The sequence below is a fragment of the Plectropomus leopardus genome, chromosome 14 (assembly GCF_026936395.1).
Source record: "Plectropomus leopardus strain MGB_pleo_1.0 chromosome 14, ASM2693639v1, whole genome shotgun sequence".
Lineage (NCBI taxonomy): Eukaryota > Metazoa > Chordata > Actinopteri > Perciformes > Serranidae > Plectropomus > Plectropomus leopardus.
This window is the reverse complement of record NC_142189.1, coordinates 7,072,446-7,093,234: the sequence shown is the minus strand read 5'-3', so window position 1 is coordinate 7,093,234 and position 20,789 is coordinate 7,072,446. Positions and strand designations below refer to the sequence as shown.

The 20,789-nt window shown below is 38.6% G+C and overlaps 1 protein-coding gene across 3 annotated transcripts in view; it reads left to right on the top strand.

The window, feature by feature from the left end:
- The window catches only part of slc8a3 (solute carrier family 8 member 3), a 161,857-nt gene that overhangs the window by 136,396 nt on the left and 4,672 nt on the right, over window positions 1–20,789 (top strand). For 2 of the 3 annotated variants that reach the window (XM_042500096.2, XM_042500095.2), the window contains exons 4-6: window positions 15,563–15,580; window positions 18,380–18,504; window positions 18,893–18,992. In XM_042500096.2, the coding sequence (XP_042356030.1) occupies window positions 15,563–15,580; window positions 18,380–18,504; window positions 18,893–18,992 (243 nt within the window). The remainder of the gene's footprint in view (window positions 1–15,562; window positions 15,581–18,379; window positions 18,505–18,892; window positions 18,993–20,789) is intronic. The other variant, XM_042500097.2, reaches the window with a different exon arrangement.

Here is a 20,789-nt window from a genome sequence, read left to right as displayed (position 1 = left end):
TAAAGAGAGAACCTCCCTGCTGGTCTGTTTCCATGAGTGTCTCTGTGTGTGCATGTCCAAATATATGAAAATATACTAGAAAACCTATATAACAGTCCTCTCAAATCCACAACATTTACACAGTCAGGCTTTTCTATTAAAGCCATAAAAAATTAACTCCCTTTGACCCCAAATCAAAACTTCCACATATTTTTATTCTTTCTCTTTTGTTATTATATGCATCATAGTTGTCTTATCATACAATTCTGCAGAGTGATCCCAATGCGACCATGTTTGCAATGAACATAATTTTATAAATTTTCAGTGTAACACATGTTGTCTGTTTTGTTGTTCACGTGCACAACAACTAGGGATGCAAATGAGCTTTTGGCTACATCTCTGTGTTATGCATCAGATTTCAGGTGTTGAAATGTATGTTTGTTATACATCGTTCTTGTCAAATGCCCTCGTAAATAACAAATAGTATTAATAATAACAAAATGTCACAAAAAAATATGCTATACAATAAGGATGTTTTTACTAGTGAGCAGGAGGCTGATTTAAAGTAAGAACTTTGGGGTGAAATTAGGTTTAGCAACCCAGTCACCAGAAAGAAAAAAAATGGCATTATACATTCCTTAAAAAAAATACGATGTAGATTATTATATAGCAGATATGTTGAAACTCGACATTTCTTTACATTTTAACAAGGCGGTGGTTAATGTGTGGTCAGGTTTAGGCACAAAAACCACATGGCAATAGAAAGGAAAAGATCATGTTTTCACTTAAGATACTCGATTCTGTGGGCAAAATCCCTGCTGACAAAGCAGTGATGTCTCAGTAAAAAACAATTGCTTTTCGTGGCATCAAAGCAACTTTTCACTAAAAAATACTTACGTTTGGAGCCTAAAAGCTGCTAGAAATGCAACAATGACTCTTTCAAAAACAACTGTTTTTGATGGCAGGCTTCTCGCCTAGGTGACACACCATCCACCATCCCATCCCAAAGCCAAAGTTAACTCATTGTTGCACCATTTTATAAATGTCTGTGTTATACGTATGAAGCATGTTTCTGTACATTATTTATGCTTCATACTTGGAACTTTTGCACACCCCCTGTGCAATATTGTGCACATTCCTGCACAAAACTAGTATTTCCAAAACTGTCCAGATCTTTCATTTTAAAACAGATATATTTTACATATTTTAATAGTATTTTTTATTATTTTTAGTGTATTTTCTCCTATTCTGTGTTTACATTTCTTGTCTTTTTTTATTGTCCTTTGCAATACTTGCTTTGATTTTTTTCTTACTGTGTTTATTATTATGCACCAGTACACCAAACCAAATTCCTGAATGAGAAAATCCACATTTACATAAACAAGGTTCTAATGGAAGTCAGTCTGTAGTCAATTTAAGGGGAAATCTAAAATTAAGATATTAATCTTGAATATTGATTCATATTTAATAAGCTGCTCTTGAACGTAAAGTCCTAAAGTAAATGCAGCAGTACTGAAGTTCTTGGTGTCTTTCCACTGCTGTTAATGGTGTATATGTGTGTGAGTAATTGTGCAAATATACTGCACATGTTGGTGAGTAAGCAGTGAACTTGTGAACTGTGTCTTTATTTGTTTGTGTGTGTTCACAGTGTGTGTGTTAGTGTGTAAGGCCCAGTCTGATGACATTATCAGGGTTGGTAATCTGCTCTGTAATTGCCTGCTGCTGACACGGCAGTGAGGCTGATATGGCTGCAGAATAAACAGACTGTTAACAAGTAGAGGGAGCTCGTCTCCACTTGATCCGCACAGCACAGCGTGACATCTGGACCGGACAAACCAGGGAGAGGAGGAGAGAGACGGACATAGATGCAGAGAGAAGTCAGGAGTAAAGACAGACAGAAAGAGATTCAAAAAATGAGACAAGGTGGAGGTCTGGAGGTCGAGAAATGTGTGCTGTTGTGATATTTACCACAACTGTTTTTTCCTACATGGCAAAATATTCAGCTCATTCATCTTTCCTTAAAATGTCAGGTTGAATTATGCAAACAAGAAAACAAATCAAGTTGAAGAAATACATTTGGTCTCTCATTTTTTTGTTGTTTTTAATATCATTTTGTCTTGTTTTGGTTGTTGTGTTGTGTGTGTGAAAGTTTTGTCTCTAGTTATTTTGTGTCTTTTGCAGTTCGTTTGCATCTTTTTGGAGTCATTTTTTTATCTTTTTCTAGTAGTTTTGCCCCTTTTTATTTTGTGTCTCTGACAAAATTTGGGTTCAATTTGGATTTTTTTTAGCCTCCTTGTGGATCCTTTGGCCCATTTGTTGTGTTTTCATCTCTCTTTGCAGTTCCTTTGCATCTCTTTGAGGTCATTTTTGTCTCTTTTGGGGTCATTTTGTGTTTTTTTGTGGTAGTTTTGCGCCATTTATGGTTGGTCATTTGTGTCTTTGTGTTTGTTTTACCCTTTTTCTAGTTATTTTTTGTAGTTTTTTTGCAGTTAATTTGCTCCTCTTTTTGGTCATTTTGTGTGTCTTTATGGACATTTTGAATCTCTTCTTGGTTGTTATGCGTTAATTGAGAGACATTTTGCGGCGACATTTTGTGGCGATGACCACGAGGCCCCCCTGATATTTTGGGCCCCTGGACTTGCTCCTGGTAAACCCTTTCAGTAATCCGTCCATGATTTGAAAGCATAATCTTGTTTTTTTTTTGGCATTATTTTGCTATTTTCTTACATTTTGTAAACCAAACAACTAATTGACTCATCAAGAAAACAAACAGAAGATTTATTGATAATCAAAAATGATTTATAGTTGCAGCTTTTGTTTTAGTGAAGAGCCAGAACATTCTTCTCAAGTGTGTTGGAAGTAATTGTTTTGGTTACCTAAATACAAAAAATTGCTTTAAAACAGATGTTTACAGGAACTTTCAGGTGATGTTTAATACTGTGATGTTTAACATATGCTAGGATAAATTTATTCTTTAAACACAGTAATCTAAAAAGTTTGTTGGCTCATTTACCTTAAAAAGTTGTATAGGGCCGGTGGGCCCCCAAACTTTTCAGTTCAAAGAGGAAAAAACACTAAATTTGGTCGATAATCTCCAGAGTTAGTTCTCTCTTCATTGTCATCATTAATCGTTGACAGCAAAGAGATGACAGCAAACAAGTAGAGACATGCAGGTGGGAATGAAACAGGAAACAACAGAAAGTAGAGGAACGCGTGGAGAAGTAGAAAGACGTGTGAGAGACAGTCGGGTACAGAGGCGGGGAATTAAAGATAAAGAAATGAGAGAGAGGCTGGGAAAGGATGAAGGCAGAGATTCAGAGTGAAACAAAAGGCCGCGGAGGGACAACCACTAGAGATTCAGGCAGAAATAGCAAGAGGAACAAGACTCTTGTTAATTTGAGAAACTGTCCCATGTGGAAAGCAGCATATGGGCCGATTAGGAGCTTCTCTAGCGCATCCAGAGGCAGGCTGTCTGCGGTTTGTGGGCTTTCTCAAACAGCCGTCATCACAGATACAGATTAAAACAAATATGGAATCTAATAGTCAAGTGATTTCTGTTTTGTTTTCATGTGTCCTCCTTAAAGGAATAGTTTGGTATTTTGGGAAATACACTGAATTACTTTCTTTTAGCATTTCAGCATTCAGTCCAAACCCTACACAACTTTTCCCGATGTTGATAACTGCTTTTCTATCGTAGAAAAGACATGCTTTAGCAGAAGGGGCCATGGTGTCGAAAAAAGTAGAATAATATAGCAAAATATAGCGAAAAAGTAGCAAGGATTTGAGGAGTTACAGGCTGCTGGAGCTGTAGGCTGCTGCATCTACATGCGCTGCCGTTGTCATAGCAATATTATTATTATTATTATTATTATTATTATTAGCTTAGCTTAGTATAAATACTGGAAATAGGGGAAAACAGCAACCTTGGCTTCTTCCAACGGTAACAAAATCAAAGGTCAAATATTTGTTACTTGTATCATCATAAATACAAATTACATCTTCAAAGATAAAATCAATTTAGGATTTAAAATCTGGATGATTACAGATATGGTTATGTCAGGAGTAACCAACAATGTTGCCAAGCAACAGTAAAAGTTCTAACCCATAAGGTTGATGTTTGCTAGCATACAGTTGTTGGAAAATATTCAAACTGGCAGTTAAAATCTCACAGCCGTTCTCGCTCAAGAATAGACAACCCTTGTTGACCATTTTCTCATTCGGTTTTCTCGTTTGGTCTTCTGCTTTTGTTTTATGTCATCACAAAACATTGTCAACATTGCAGCAAATTGTTGCAGTACGTCAGTCTCAGTTTTGTTTTCATCCGCTGACTGAGCCCAGCTTGAGCTCAACTCACTGGCTCACAACATAAAAATAGTGTTGTGACTGTTAGAAGCTGCCAATTTTCTTGGCAATGATTGTATTTGTTTACAGTAATCACCCTAATATCTCAAAATGAATGTGTTAAAGATTTATTGATGTCAAAATGCTACACGAGCAGCTTTAATTAGCTCGGCAAGATTAAAAACATGACTTTTCATCCGTGAAAGACCTCCATCAGGATGCTCGAGTGAAATCATCCAGCATTCAGTTAAATTATCAGTTCATTCAGTCTGGCAGCGCTGCCTCAGAGGATGAAGTATGGCGTGTACTCAGAGTTTTGACTCCTTCTGATTCCATGCCGTCAGGAACATGGATACAGCGTAACAAGATGATGGACGCGTTACACAGCCTGCATATTGAAAGATAATAAAGGCAGCAGAAGCATCCGTCTTTGTCATCTCGTTTGTCTCCGACAGTGTGTGTTTGGTGCGAGTTGAGTAGCGGTGCAGACGAGCGACGCGGCCGCTCAGCTGCAATCCTGAGCCGTTATTATTTAACACATCACTCTGAGCTGCAGGAAACACTCTGATTGTCTGCAGCGTGTTTTTCACTCACAGTCTGTGTGCCAATATGTCTGTAGGTGGATGTACAGTGAGGGTATAAATATCCTCATGCATGTATTTTTGTGTGTGTGTGCGCCTTATGAAGAGTGATGACTCATCTTCAGTACAGTACTTTATGTCTTTGTAGTGAAGCTCCATGATTGGATAGTTGCATAAAACAAAGAAACATCAGTCCTGTCTTCATCTCTCCACACATCCATTCAATAACTCCATTTTGCCGGGGACAATCAGCGTCCTTTGCTTAGGGCCACTTTTGCAAAGGGGCCAGTACCAGCGGCCCAATAAAGGTTACTTGGATTTATAGAGCATTTCTAGCATTTTAGGACATTTCTATTTCTTAGGACATTTCTAGGATCTTTATCTGACTTAAGGACATTTCTAGGATTTTAGGAAATTTTCTAGGATTTAAGGATGTTTCTCAGATTATAGGACATTTTCTGAATTTGTGACATTTCTCAGATTACAGGACGTTTCTCTGATTTAGAGCATTTATAGGATTTTAGGACATTTTTCTGAATTTAGGACATTTCTCGGAATTTAGGACATTTCGAGGACTTTAGGATATTTATAGGATGATGTATATAGACAATTCTAAGACATATCAAGGATTTCAATACATTTGTATGATTTTAGGTCACTATTGGATTTTAGGACGTTTTTAGGATTTTAGATCATTTATTCATTTTAAGGACTTAGATTATTAGAAGCATTAGAAGCTTAACTATAGGACCTCTTCAGGGACTCCTCCACTGGCACTATTTTAATAAATAAGCTCTATTTTGATGCTGCTTTATGCACTCTGGCACCTTATAAAGTACAAATAAAAAAATTCCAGTATGAATCAGTTAATTTTTATTGTGAATAAGAAAATTGTTGGGGGTCCAGATTTGGCTGCTTTAGGCCATGCTGTTGGCTCAGTGGATGGTAGTGTTGGTCTGTCAGTCCACCACTTTGTTCCCGATGAAATGTCTAAATGACTTCTTGATGGATTGACATGAAATTTCACACAGACCTTCATGTACGTCAGGAGACTGAAGGGATTCCCTGACTTTTTCTCTCCAGCACCGTTAACAGGTTGACCTTTTTGGCTTTTAGTGAAATGTCACAACCACTTTTCGATGGATTGCCATGAAATTTGGTACAGATGTTCACGTCCCCCTCAGGATGAATTGTAATCACTTTAGAGAGACGCTGGCTTTTCATCAGGCTCCATTGTCATCTGTCCATAGATCAATCCACTCTTAAAGGTTCAGTGTGTAAGATTTAAGTGGATTTGGTGGCATCTAGCGGATTGTGCAGATTGTGTTTGGTTTGTCAGTTCTGGGCTACTGTTTAAAACATGGTAGTGGACATGCAGTATAATAAAGTCTTATTTATCCAGTCGTATGTTCAGTAATTCCAGAAGGCATGCATGTTTGCTGAAGCTTTGCTGTTTTAAAGTCTTCTTCATATGAGTGGCGTGCATGGGCAAGCATGTGCGTTTGAATTCTACTTGGGCGTTTCAGGCAACTTGTTCATGCTTGAAAACTACTATTACAGAATGGTTTTATATGAAAAGGTAATAGGGAAAATGCAATGTTTGGGAGGTTCTGAGCATATTACTGGATAAATGAGAGGATTACAGTGCACGAGTTGTGTAAGAGTTTGTTAATGGATGTTTTGATATAGTTTTGTTGAACACAGTTCAGTTCAACCAGAATTTTCTCCATTTTTGCATTCTTTGTTCGCCAAAGGCATGGAGGAGAAAACAAAGCTTTCTTGAACAATTCAGCATTGAATGAGTTGAGTAATTGAAATATAAACGATAATTTTGTGGATGAAGTACTCCTTTAAATCCATTTTAATTCCATTTTATTCTTCTTTTCTACCATCGTCTCCCTCGTTCTGCACCTTTTCCATCCATCCACTGATCCCTGTGTATGTCAGTTCTTCTATTCCTCTGAGTTTATTGTAGTGGGTTTACTGTGATGACCTACTTACCCTCCATCATCTGAAACCTGCTCCATACATTGCTTGATAATTTTTCCGCTAATTTCTTCTCTGCTCTGATTGCCTACAGCAGTCTTCTCTGAGCGCTTCCCCCCCTCACTCTCACTCTCACTGTCTGGTTCAACCATAACATGCAATGCACCGGGGGTGGGGCGAGGAAAGACGAGGGTCTTTCTGCCTGTTCTGCAGCATTTGCTCAGTTTCTGGTCACATCTCTTGACCCTGTATTTGACTTTTGTATTTGTAAGAGCTTAAAGTGTGAAGTGGCACAAAACTATGTTGTTGCATAGTTAGCTATAGTTATAGTAGTAAGCATGGGTTAATTATGAGACTATGGGTGCAGTTATGCAAAAAGCTCACCACCTTGTTTACATAGGAGCAAGACATATAGACTATGTGGTTTTGCCTCTTTTTTGTTGGTATTTTGCATGTATTTAGCCCCGTTCACACTGAAAAAAAAACACTAATACACGCTAACATTTGGCTTTTTCATGTGATGGGAAAGGTTACATTTGGCATTCACTCCCACGTCCAAACTTTGATCATGAATAGTTGGCACAGAAATTTAGTGAGACTGAATAAGTAACAGATATAAAAAAGTATTTACCATCTTAACATTTTCACTGGGCACCAAGCTGCTTTCTACTGTTATAAGCTGTTCTCCGGCCTGTCATGTACACAGTTCTGCTCTATTGGCAATGGAAGTCTATCAGCTGCCTTTAGAGAATTTTTAGAGTATAGATAGTGTGTGGATATAGAGTTTAAAAAACCTGTGTGCACACCCAAAATTTAGTTGAAAAGGGGTATTTTTCATGTCATTTTGAGTCTTTTCTGGTCGATGCATGTTACATTAATTTGAGTGACATTTTGCAGATGAAGGTCAGCGACATTTTGGACCCCTGGGCCTGTGCCTGGGGGTCTGTTTTGAATGCAGCACATGACAGTTGATTTCGAACTAGGTTTTAAAGGGTTTATTGCAGAGCTGTTGCTTTGTCCGCTGCCATAGGTGTGCACCTTTTTCCTCCATAACTCAAACTCACTTCTTCTCTCCATCTCATTATTCCTCCATGCCATTCATCCTACCTCCACCAATCCCTGCATCCTTTCATCCTTCAATCAATCATCTATCCATGTTGCACCTCTTCTATTCCTCCATGTATCTATTTATCATCGCTCCACCCTCCATCCCCCGTCTTTGATTTTCCATTCTTGCCTCCTCCATAACTTCTTCTCGCTCTTGACAATCCCACCATCAGTCCATTCCTCCATTTCTCTATCCCTCCATAAATCCAGGCAACATTTTATCCATCCGCCTTTCCTCCATTCACCAGATTTTCAAATCTTCTGCACCTCTTACAACCATCTCTCCAACCATCCATCCACCCTTCAAAATCCCATCCTCCTGCTTCCTCCACTTATTCATCCCCCCCAATCCTTTTGCCATCCTCCTCCTCTTTTCCTAATCTCCTTTCTCCTCCAACCTCTCCACCAGGACTTACTCCTATTCATTTTTTTTTCTTTCATTTAAGAAACATTGTAAAGGTGCAGTCGTTCCTGTCCTACAAAGACAATAAAAACGTATCCATGCTTTTAGTTTTGTTTTTTAAATGTGTTATATAAATAAAGTTATTATTATTGTTATTATTAGTAGTAGAAGTAGTAGTATAAATGTTATTTTTATTGTTAGTATGGCAGCCCCAGCAAGAGATCAGAGTTTGTTTTTTAAGATCATTGTGGATAAAAACTCTTAAAATTTATATTGTGTGATGGAGCTAGGCTAACAGTTTCCCTTTGATTCCAGTCTTTGTGCTAAGCTACGCTAAAATCAGCCCAGCTAAAGCTACGAAACTACGGGTCAAAGCTCAATAATCCTGGATAGTCATTATAAGAAGCGAGCTCTGTGAACATTTTTAAACATTCAAACATGCTATTCTTAGTGGTCTCTGTAGTTTTTGCTTTTACTTTTTTCTTGTTTATCACTCCCTTTCTCTTGATTGTCTAATCTGGTCTAATCTGGTCTTTTTTTCTTTTGCTGTTGCTTTTTTATTGTGAAGCACTTTGAGCTGCATTATGAAAAGTACTCTCTACATAAAGTTTATTATTATCATTATTATTTATTGTTAGTCCTCTATCACTCCATAAATCCTTTCAGCCATCTCCCTGTTCCATCCTTCTTGCATTCACCAGATTCCTCCCTTCTCCTGTCTTTGTTTCCTCCCTCCACCCGTCCACACATGCAGCTCCGAGCAGCTCCACCCTCAGGCCTCGGCCTCAGCGAACCAGAATAGCCCTGATAAGTCGAATGATAATTCTGTCTTAATGAGCTGTGCAGAGAGAAGGCGTACATTAGCGTCTGTATTGACGCTGTGACTCATGGCCCGGCTCTCTGTGAGTGTGTGTGAGAGCAGAAGGACTCACTCTTTTGTGACGAGACAGATCTGATTCGGCCGAGCGCGCAGGAGAACACGCTGATGATGACAACGGTTAAACACAGACACCACACCCTACCCCTCCACATGCACGCACACACAAACACAAACACACACACAATCTTCCACCCCTCCAATTACATCCCTTTGGTTAATCTTCCCTATCGCCGTTGTACTGCTGGCAGAATGACAACCTTCTGGATTGTGAGCGTAATCTCGGTACTACGAGTCTGCTTTTCAAACACCTCTTTGTTTGCGTGTGTGTGTTCCTTTATGAGCATCTTATGTGTTGTTTGTGTGTTTGTGCAAGTCCTAACGTCTTTGCAGGTTTGCATCTGTGTGTATTTGCAAGTTTGTTGCTTCCATGTGGTGCTAAAATAAATAGTTGATAAATCAATTGTTCATTTGAATCAGGCTGAAAATTACCAACATGTTCTTATCCCAACTCGTTAAATGGTGCCGCTCTGTCAATGAGTTTCTGCGTCTGCTTAGGACGTTTTTTGGTATTCTTCGGTGTCAGCTGTTTACGTTCCGGAATGCCGTTACCGTAATGTCAACAAATGGACATGGTGGGATGACACTGCTTGGTCCTTATATTTACACAACAGTGCATGGCAACCAACACGTCCGTCACGATGGTTAGGATTAGGCAAAAATTAGACAAAAAAGGCACATGGTAAGGTGTTGAAAACAAAGACACATCAACACGCCTTCTCATCTGACGCCGCCCTGCTTTGCTCCAATTGGATGTGAAAGGTTGCTTTTGGATGTGAAAGGTTGCTTTTGGCATACGAGCGTGACGCCAAAAGCACTGACAGAGCGGACATATTTGACGAGTTCAGAGTGACAACGGGCTTTAACTTAAACATGTCCTGTGCAGCTCACAGAGTTATGTTTACATCCTACATTCAGTCTCATCGAGGGTAAACAAACATATGCAGTATGTTTGCTTCCTGGTAATATTTTGTTGGCAGGCTGCTATGTTTCTTGGCTTGTAAGGACACATTCACACAGACAACAGCACTGAATACTGTATTTTATATTTTTGTGTTTTTCTTTGGCTTTTTTGGCTTTATTTAAGCATAAAGGCAAACAGTGATGGAAAAGTTGAGAGGGGTAGAGGGTACAACAGCAAAGGGCCCTGAGCTGAAATCAGTAGGGACACAGTAGGCTACAAGAGGCACACGCTCTACAAGGTGAGATAGGCACCCCTTAAATTGTTTTTTAAAACTTAATCCTTAATGTCACTTAATATAGAAACAAGGGGTTCTCTCTTGTGATGTAAAGATCATTTTAAGTTTATGTTATGACCACCAGTTTAAATTTTTTCAGTTTGTTTTTTCTTTTCTGAGAAATCATGTTTTGTTCGTCAGTTTGGCATGGCAGATGGCTGAAAATACTACAATACCCATGAACCTCAGCTACAGTTGCCATGATTAAAAAAGCTTGTCAGAGGCATGAATCAGAGCAATCTGTAACAGCTTGTTATTGAATTTTAGCTTAAGCTCTAGCGCAATAACAGAATTGGACATATTGATCTTAATATGATGTTTCTTGCTAAAAATGCATCCTGGGAGTTGTAGTTAACCTGTTCCAAAAAGTTTTTTGTGTAAAGGCTTGTACCATTGACTTGTTTGTCAAAAGAAAACCCCAAATAAAACAGAGATTTTCTCACTGTTGTACTGATGAGTCAGCTGGGAGAATTTTCTGTTAATCTAAGCTGTTGAAGTGCTCCCGCTATGAGTCACTTTATGGATTTTTTTTTATTATAAATGACCAAAATAGCTCATCCCACTACACAACTGGTTTGATGCTACAGGGGTGCCAGCATGGAGGGGTCTGGCAAAAAACTAAACCAAACTAAATCAAATTATAAAATAAAATAAATACAATACAATGTAGGCTTTAGTTAGTTAAACCTGGTTTAACTTTTGCAAAACTACAATACATAACGCCGCCTTGGCCATACAACAAAGCAATTTTTAAAACACTGGGCTTTAAAGTCCAGATTAAAATCCATTTTGCGTCAGTATCAGGACATATCATGTCTCTTGTGCACCCCCCAAAAAAAATCATAAAAACATGAAAGATGACTTTTATTTTGACAAAATTTTAGATAAATACTGCATATCATGGTGCACAAATTGGTGCATAAAATTCAACTCAATATTTTTTGATGTAGGACCCCAAATCCCCTGTTTGATACATGTCTCCCTGAATGTGGAAACCCTTGGTTCCAGCATTTTATGTGCAGAGTTTTTTGTGCTTTTTAGTTTGTGTATTTGGATGAATTTGTGCTTTTGTCCCTGTATATTTTTGTAGCTGTTTGTGTGGTTTGCCTTCATGTGTTCTTGTTTGTGTGGTGTGCATCTATATACATCTGAATGTGTGTGTTCCCTTACTGGCCTTTACTATAAACGACACCCTGTTATTACTGGCTGGGGTACGGACACTCAGATTCACCACAGCTGGTTTCACACCACACTTGGCTTCAGATCAGCACGCCTCGGCTAGTACTAATGATAATGAAGCAAGTTGCCCACAGCAATTAATGCACTTAGCTCCTAATGATGATTAACTGTGGACTGTATTTGATTTAGGGAGTTGATAAGCTGCCTCTGAACACAAACAGGTTAATTAGTATCATGTCTCGGTTGAAAGAGGTTTCAGAAGGAGCTGGACTGTTCATTGAAGATGCTTTGTTTTGTCCTTCGTCCCTTTAGGAGCGTGAATGTTTTGTCCTTGTTTCACGAATTTAAGGAGAAATTCAGATGAAGACGTCAAAAGGAGGAGATGTTGATGTGAGTCTCTGGGGGCCGAAAAGCACGGGAAGGCTTTCTCCTCTCTCATCATCCACTTATGGCGTATCCTGTCATGTAATTATCTGCCTCGCTGGATGACTTTTTGAGCCTGTCTTTATTCTTAATCGTGTCGTTTAGTTCGGGTTTACACTTTGCCGAGGGCATCTGAGCGTGTTGCGCTGTGTCACTGATCTGCTGTGCAACTACAGCATGCAGATAAACAAAGAATCAAAATGCAGAGAAAGAGACGAGATTGTCCTGAACATCTGCACGAGGCATCATCAGCATTGATTATTTTACACTGTGTGGATGTTTGTGGTTGGTTGTAGCAGCCTCGCCCCTCGTCAGAATACCAGATCTGACTGCTCCAATGAAAAAGTTATTTTTATAGTCCAATAATACATGCAATGTCTCTGAACAGGCCTCTAATCTCTGAAGATGATGAATTGTTAATTGTAACATTTTGGTTGTCTAAAATGTCTTGTTCAGCATTTGGTTGTACTTGAAGACCCTTTAAGGAGTCAGATATTCAGTTTTCTGGAAAGTACATCCTTTTTAATGGTTTTAAGCCTTTTTTTTCTAAACGTAGTATTATCATTATCATAGTTAACCATAGCTGCACATGCACCGTGCTAACCAAGGTAGTGTTAGAGTTACTCCACCCTCTTGTCCAAATATGGACATTTATGGCTCCAAAAATCCAAGATGCCGGTCGCCAAAATTCCAAACTCAAAGCTTTGAAACCTGGATTGTCATCACTTTTTTTAAGCCATATTTTCACACCTTTCACAAGTTTTTAAACCTGTGAACCTTGACAAATATTGATTTGATTTCTTTCAGAAATGTGGGGTGAAAAGGCAATGAACAGCATTTAGGCCTCAATGAGACACTAAAACTCTCCAGCATGAAAACAATGTTTTTAGGCAGGCTGGCAGCTTTTTATGGCGGGTTGAAGCAGGATTTGTTGTTGTTGTTTATATATACTTCCTCCTCCCAACTGAAGCTGTCAAATAAAATCTTGTCACCGTCACCTCCGCCACATTGACAGTGGCAATACTGACTCTTACATAATACATATCCCACCAACTGTTATATTATGAAGATGACACAATTTAACATTTGTTTTATACACAGCAGCAATCTGGAGGACAAGCACATCTTATAATTAACGCAGACTCTAAAAATATTTGATATTATTAAAACAGAAACCAGGCACTGTAATTTTTTCCTTATTATATAACTTCATATCTATAAATCTTCCTCTCCTGTCTTTTAAATGATTCTTTGTTGAATTTTGTGAATATTTCATGACTATTGAGCATATAAATAATAATATAGGCATGTGTTTGTGTAATTCATCTACTTTTTTTTTTACTTTGTATAACTTTGTTAATTTATTTAATGAAATATTATGTAAATAAATAATATAGTATAGTGTATAGTCTCATACAGAAGTAATCCCTCTCAATCATCACTTAAGACCCAATTTCACTCTTTGGTGGTGTATTTCTCTGCAGAGACTCTGCCTGCAGTTTCTTATTTTCTGTGTTCAGGACACTTATGGGTGTGTACCCCCACAGCGCTCAGGTGATGTCAAACCTTTTTAAAAAGGTAGCAACCAGGTGCGAGACCATAAGCAGCACACATCCAAGAGAGACAGCACTAAAAATGCAAACACCAAATTAGTGTAAATCTGGGGTTGGCTTTTACTTTCATTTCCTCTGGTGAGAGTGTTTGGAAACAGTAACCAACAGTTCTGTATAGTACACTTTTAAATGCAAGCTCTATGATTATATTATGATGCAGTGGCTTTGAGTTAGTCCAAACATTTGTTTCGGCCCACTTCACCAGAGTGTAATAATTTAATAATTCTGTCTGATATTATTATTAGTCAGGTGTAGACCTTGAGGGGGTCATGCATTTGGTTACGTCTGTGTGTGTGTGTGTCTATCTATTTGTGTGCATGTGTGTTTCCGTCTGTTTGCAGCTAATCTTGCAAACTACAGAACCAATCAGCCTAATATTGTGTGTTCATATTTATATCTGTATGCTTGAGGACAGCTTATGGTTATGGTGATTCACAGTTGTTGAAAAACCTTTTTTCTAGCCTGTTTTATCCTGTTGTTAGCCTGTCTCTGACTTCTGACTCATCATTCCTCTTAACCCACCGATATAGTATATATAGAGCAGCAGGTTTTTAACAAATTTGCTTAAAACAACAAGCCTTACCGTCTGTTGCAGGACAATTTTTGGCCTTTGCCATGTCTCAAAAAATGACTTCCATGGTTTGGTGTCATTTTGATTTGATCATTTTTTCTTGATATTTGTGCTTTTACCCTTCTTAAATAAGTTTATCAGTTATTTGTTTTCTTTCATTGTCATTTTAAGTGATTTATTGTTGTTATTCCCCACTTTGTTGAGCTGCAACCTACAGACAAAGTCACGTATGTGGGTGTGTTTCAGTTATTAGAAATACATGAAAATGACATATTGCATATATTGTGTCTATACTTAACATACAGTGCATGTTAGCATAAAAAAGTGAGTCTTCTCCGTGCAATGCACTGTGGCTCCGGCAAAAGTAGATGAGACGTGTATTTCTGGGATGCTACTGAAGTACCTCTGCTGGAATTACAAGAACTATCTAGAAAGGCTGTGATCAGCGTGGGCGACCACTTGGTCAGAGATCTGCTCTCTACAAAGTGCGCTTTTAAAGTTGTCAGTGTTGTTATTAATGGTGTGTAGGATTTAGGGTCGTATATTGGCAAAATGGTATATCATAACTATGTTTCTATCAGTTTATAATCACCCGAAACTAGGAATGGAATCTACAGTAGCCCAGAACAGACAAATCAAACACTGGCTCTAGATACAGCCAATTGCGTTTTAGTTTTGGCCACCATAGTTCCCCTACACACAGGAGAGGTTTCAGTTCTGCAACCTCACCACTAGTTGCAACTACATCCTGCACTCTTTAGACCTTTAAAAGGCTAAGTTCTGGTAAATGCATATATTGGCCCAACACTGTTTTATTCTGAACTTGTTTAATGGCAGTTAATAAAGGTGTCGTCTCACTGCAGCTGGAGATAATAAAGTTTTGAGTTAATGCTCATAGCTGGAGATCATGACACAAAATATGCTGCCATTTTGTTGATTTCTATCAGACATTTTTTCCCTTAATGAACCTCGATCGCGCCCTCGCACCCATAAAGAACTACAAAATATTCCCTCCACTACCTCAGCCAAGTGAATAATCAGTGCTGTATATATCACACCTCAGGGTCAATACCAGCCGTTCTCTGAGGCCATCACATTTCTCTCGTTTTCTGTCCATATGCATGTTTCTTCCATTTCCACTGCTCATCCGTTTTCTTTTTTTCATGTCTTACTCCTCCTCTTCCCCCTCTCTTCTCCTCCACAGCCCGGTTGTTAGCTGACGGTAAGCTGTGCATTCCTCCTCTGAGCATCTCCACTAACCACCCTCTCTCTCTGTGTGTGTCTGTGTGTGTGTGTGTGTGCTGTGGTTTAAACATCAGCCCTGAATTTGTCTGTCTCGGCTGCATGATGAGAAATCTCAGAGGACGACAATTTAGTTTTTTTTTGCTGCTGATAAAGATTTCGAGTCCTTTGAGAGGTTTGATATAAATAAACTGCACACCGGTGCTGTTATTCTCTCCTACCCTCGCTGGTGCAAAACAACATGGTCTTTCGCGGCTCTCTCCTGCACTTAATGACGGATTTTCACGCTAATCAGCGGATTAATTAATCATAAATCCATAAATCATGTTCCGCAGTCAAGGGGAAGGTACAAACACCTGATAACCATAGAGATAAAAAACCTGCACTTCCAAAATTAGAATTTAATTAGCTTTGTGGGATTGTGTTATTATTTTTTCCCCTTCCTTGTCAAGGAAATTGTGTCATGTCGTGGTGCGGCACAGAGCAGGGGAACGGCTGGATAATCAATTTTTAAACATGAGCAAAAGAAATCCTGTCAGGACTTGAGGGTACACACTGTGGTGTGTAATTGATTTAGCTTAAAAGTGTGTGTGTGTGTGTGTGTGTGTGTGTGTGTGTGTGTGTGTGTGTGTGTGTGTGTGTGTGTGTGTGTGTGTGTGTGTGTGTGTGTGTGTGCAGGAACTCATGCGCTGGTATATTATGCATGCCTCTGCATGTGTATGTGTGTGTGTGTGTGTGTGCTTGTCGACACGCCCTCCTATCAAGGGGACCGGGCTGTGATCTTTAATGGCAACGTTAATATTTAATGGTAAGCGTGTTGTCAGCAAAGAGCAGCAGGCTGGGACTCGGGGTTCGTATAAAAGATGACAAGGTCTCTGCACCAGGTGGCTCTGTGGAGGTGTCACACACACAGCGGGATGAGGGGCCTTTGGATGCACAGACGCTCCTTCTTGATAGAGTTTGACAGCACAGAATTGATGTTATGGCGCTCTTTGTAGTGTGCAGTGCACTCAGGAGCTCTGTGAAGCGCCGCGGCTTCTTTCTACAGCAGAGCCACCCAGGACCCGTCTGATAGGAAGATAGAACAGCTGATCAGAGCGGATTTGAGGGTAAAAAATGAGATAAGGCCTTAAGGAGTACTGACTGACTACTGACTGGAAGGCCTTGAAAATACTTGACTTGTTATTGTTGCTTCAGCTCTAATCAGCACATCACAACCCATTCGGCCAAAAGTCTATTATTAATAATACAGAAAAGTTGCAGGCACTAATGGGTTAATGTGAACAATATTACACCGCCATCAGTGAATGGAGTTTATGCATTTGTCATGGAAATCCGTTGACATGCTCAACATGATTTCATGGATGACATCAATGGATCCATTTTTCTGACAAAAGAGCAAATACTCACTGATGAAGACTGTGATACTGTTAAAGGCTCTTGGAAAACAAAGCTAGTAAGTGGACATTGAGTTGGAATTTTCTTGTGAAACCTTAAAAACACATTTTTCCTCAGTGATATGTAGCCATGGAGATAGTTGTAGTTTTAGAGGCCATTTACACGCCAACTGTTCTTGCATGATACGTTAAACTTCTGTTGCAGCTTGGCCTTTTTTTCACACAACAGCATTTTGGGGGCCTGAAAATGCAAACTTGTTAATGGGCTCCAGAATGTAATTTTTTTTGAAAATGCAACCCCTGCTGTCGCCGCACAAACTGGCATTACATGGATCCTGTGAAAATGGTGATGTCATGGCCACACTTTTGGCATGCACATTACATTTCAGACAGCCATGCGCAAGTGGGAGGACAACAATAACAACAGTAGGGGACTACCGAGCTGTGTTTGTGCTGCTGGTGGTTCTCGTGCATGTGTTCGCCATCGTGCATGGGTCAAACACAAGCTGGACTTTCATCCACAAGACCGGTGTTTGTGTCCCATGAAAACCAAACATCAACTTGAGTTTTTTTTAACATAGTTGCTGACATATATCACATGATAGTTGTTAAGTGACATACCACTTACTTTAAACTAGTAGCTTTAAATAGCTCTGTTTACTGTTAAAAGTAGTTTTGTTCTCGAAACCTGAAGTCGCATTTTAATGGAGCTGCAGCATATAGAAAGAGGAAATTGACACAGAAACTCACTCATCCACAACTGATGCTAGAAGAGTGAGTGAGAACATGTTGGGATTTTAGAGGCTGACGTCTCAAAGCATAGGAATAAATGGGAAAATATGTGTGTTTTTTTGGATTTTAGACACTTTAAGATGAAAGATGGAGGTTGTTTTTTTTTCTGTCAAAGTCACAGTTAAAACACGCTCTTTATGATGTGTAGGACCTTGAAAGTCATTGTAAACTCCAACATTTTTGGATAAAAGAAATAGATCTGCTTTTAACATTTGCCTTTGCAGTTTGTCTCACCTTTACATAACACAGTTGGATTGCAACCAAGGAATAGAAAGCTTAGAAAAAGCAACTATTTAGTCATCTCTACAATAAATCTTTGACTGAGTGTAACAGACATGACTGCATATACACCACATATACTGTATTACATTGCATATTAACAAAATTGTGTGTCTTCTGAAGCCTGAACATTATAAAGGCTGAATAAATTTAAACTGTTACCGATGAGGCTTCCCTCTGATGTTTTGTTTTTAATACTGTATGAAGTGCAACACCACATGCTAATCAGCTGAGCGTCCTCTCATTTTGATTGGCATCTTTCTCACTGTGATCTCTTTTTTATTTTGCTCCCTCTCGCCCTCTCCGCTCAGATGTACCAGACAGGACGATGACATCAGACGAGGAGGAAGCCAGGCGGATCGCGGAGATGGGAAAACCGGTGCTGGGGGAACACTCCAAGCTGGAAGTCATTATTGAAGAATCATACGAGTTTAAGGTGGGAGAGGTTACTCTTCAAACAGCCTGATTATTAAGCTGAAACCAGTGTTTTCCATGCAGTCAAACAGAAAACAGAGGACTAATTCAGCAGCCAGCTTGCCTCAAATGACAGCTATATATTTCTAATTTTAGCAGTTGCTCTTCAGAGGCCTCCCAACCCACAGAGACACATTTCTGGAAGAGATATTGTTTATATGCATCCTCTAACCTCCTCAACTGAGAAATATATCCACTGTATTTTTTTCTGCTGCGTGGTTTAATCATGCATCCAACAGAGGTTTGTGCTGCCTGGAACTGGATGCCACTGCCATCATGTGGACAAGCTCATGTATTTCTCCTCTGAACAGAAATAATCGATGGATTTCACTCTTGCTTGTGTCACACAGAGCACAGTTGACAAGCTGATTAAGAAGACCAACCTGGCACTGGTGGTGGGAACCAACTCCTGGAGAGACCAGTTCATGGAGGCCATTACAGTCAGTGCAGGTACTGTAAAATAAAAAAAGAAAAGAAAAAGGTTTGTGGCGGCACACAAATACGCTAAACATCATGCTCCTTCACAGTTTCCCTCACATAAGCACTTTATTGGTGTCACCTATCATGTGTTAGTAATTTTGAATAACAGTCAAATTAACTTTTTAAATTGATCCCTGGTTGGACACACTTACAGCAAATGATGTGACTGTACTGTCTCATTTTTTCAGGGTTCCTGCTGATCCATAAAATAATCTTTTAAGGCAATTAACATCATAAAGCACCCTTTTCAAAATTGTTAAAAATGCTGAGACATGGGAAGAAGGATTTTATGAGGGTTTTTTCTGACGTCATATTGTTAAAATCATCAAATAATTGATAACTTTTTAAAATTTTATTTTGATTTTTTTTTTAATTGTTCTTTTTTTAGGTTTTAATTTTTATTTTTAATTTTTATTTTTTTTATTTTTTTTGTAAATTTCCCCAGTGTTGGATAAATAACGTCTTATCTCTTATCTTTAAAAAAAAACAAAACATATTCCTGTCATGTTAACGTCACCCAGATCAGGAGATTAAAACCAACAATACTTTGTTTCTGACAGAGGATCCACTGTCTGCCAGCTAGCTGTCACTGTTCCCTGGACGACACAGGGAACTGTAAAGTCAACCAAAAACTGTTTAACCAACATTTTGTGAAATGGCTGAAACTAGTACAAGACATATTTCATGCAAAAAGTTTTTCAAACTTGACCTGAAGGGAAATAACTTAGTTTAATCCAACATGCAGAGAGAGAAGCACAAAACTGACAGGAAACCTCACTAACAATTACCACAAGTTTCACACTACTGCTCTACCCTTATCTTTGTGAAAAAAAGTCATGTTTATGATAAACATTTGGGCAAAATCCTCCTTAATACTAAGTAATTGATGTTGGTTCATTTTTTTCTTCTTCAATTTTAGATAATGTAAAAGAAAATTCATTCGAAGTGAAAAGAAAGTCTTAAAAAGTCTTGGATCCAACTTGCCTTCAGCTTTAGGGACCTTGTATTTACATATTTTCAAACATTGTTGATATTGTTGTAATGTTTGGCTGACATGATGGCAACTGTTATTGTGTGCAAAATGTGAAAATTATATTCTCTTTCATTCCTACACTTAAATTATTTATGTGATATTTCGAATTTTAGTAAACAGGTTTTATTCATCATTTATTTATTGCTAAACTTTTGCTGGGTGTTGAATATATGTCTTTTTACCATTAAAGCTACAGTTGGTAACTTTCATTTTTTAAAAAAAAAGAAAGAAAGTTTGCTGAAACTTTCACTGTATCCATCCACACATTTTTTGATCAAATGTCACCAGAAGTGACATAATGCAGTAACAGAATCTTGATTCATATTTGATCAGCGCTGCCTAATTTGACAGTTAGACCGTATTTCAACAGCAGTGATCGACATGATTGACAGCTGCGTGAGAGACTCCTCATCTCTGATTGGTTGTTTTTTCAGACGTGGTGGATTTCTACCAGTGCTATAGGAAGCACTGTGAGGAGGAGCATGATTTTTTCCACAAACTTTTCGTATTTTTTCTCATCATCAGGATATAGTGACAGTTTTAACAAATATGACAAAAAATATTTTATAAAAGCATTAAGAGCTGTTAATTTTTTAATGTTTTCTTGCCAAGAGTTAGGTGAGAAGATTAACGCCATAATATCTTTATGGTAAATCTACTGCCAGCAGCGGGTTATCTTATCATAGCAAGTCCAGTTGTTTTTGTACAAATTAAACAAAGAAAATATAACGTCT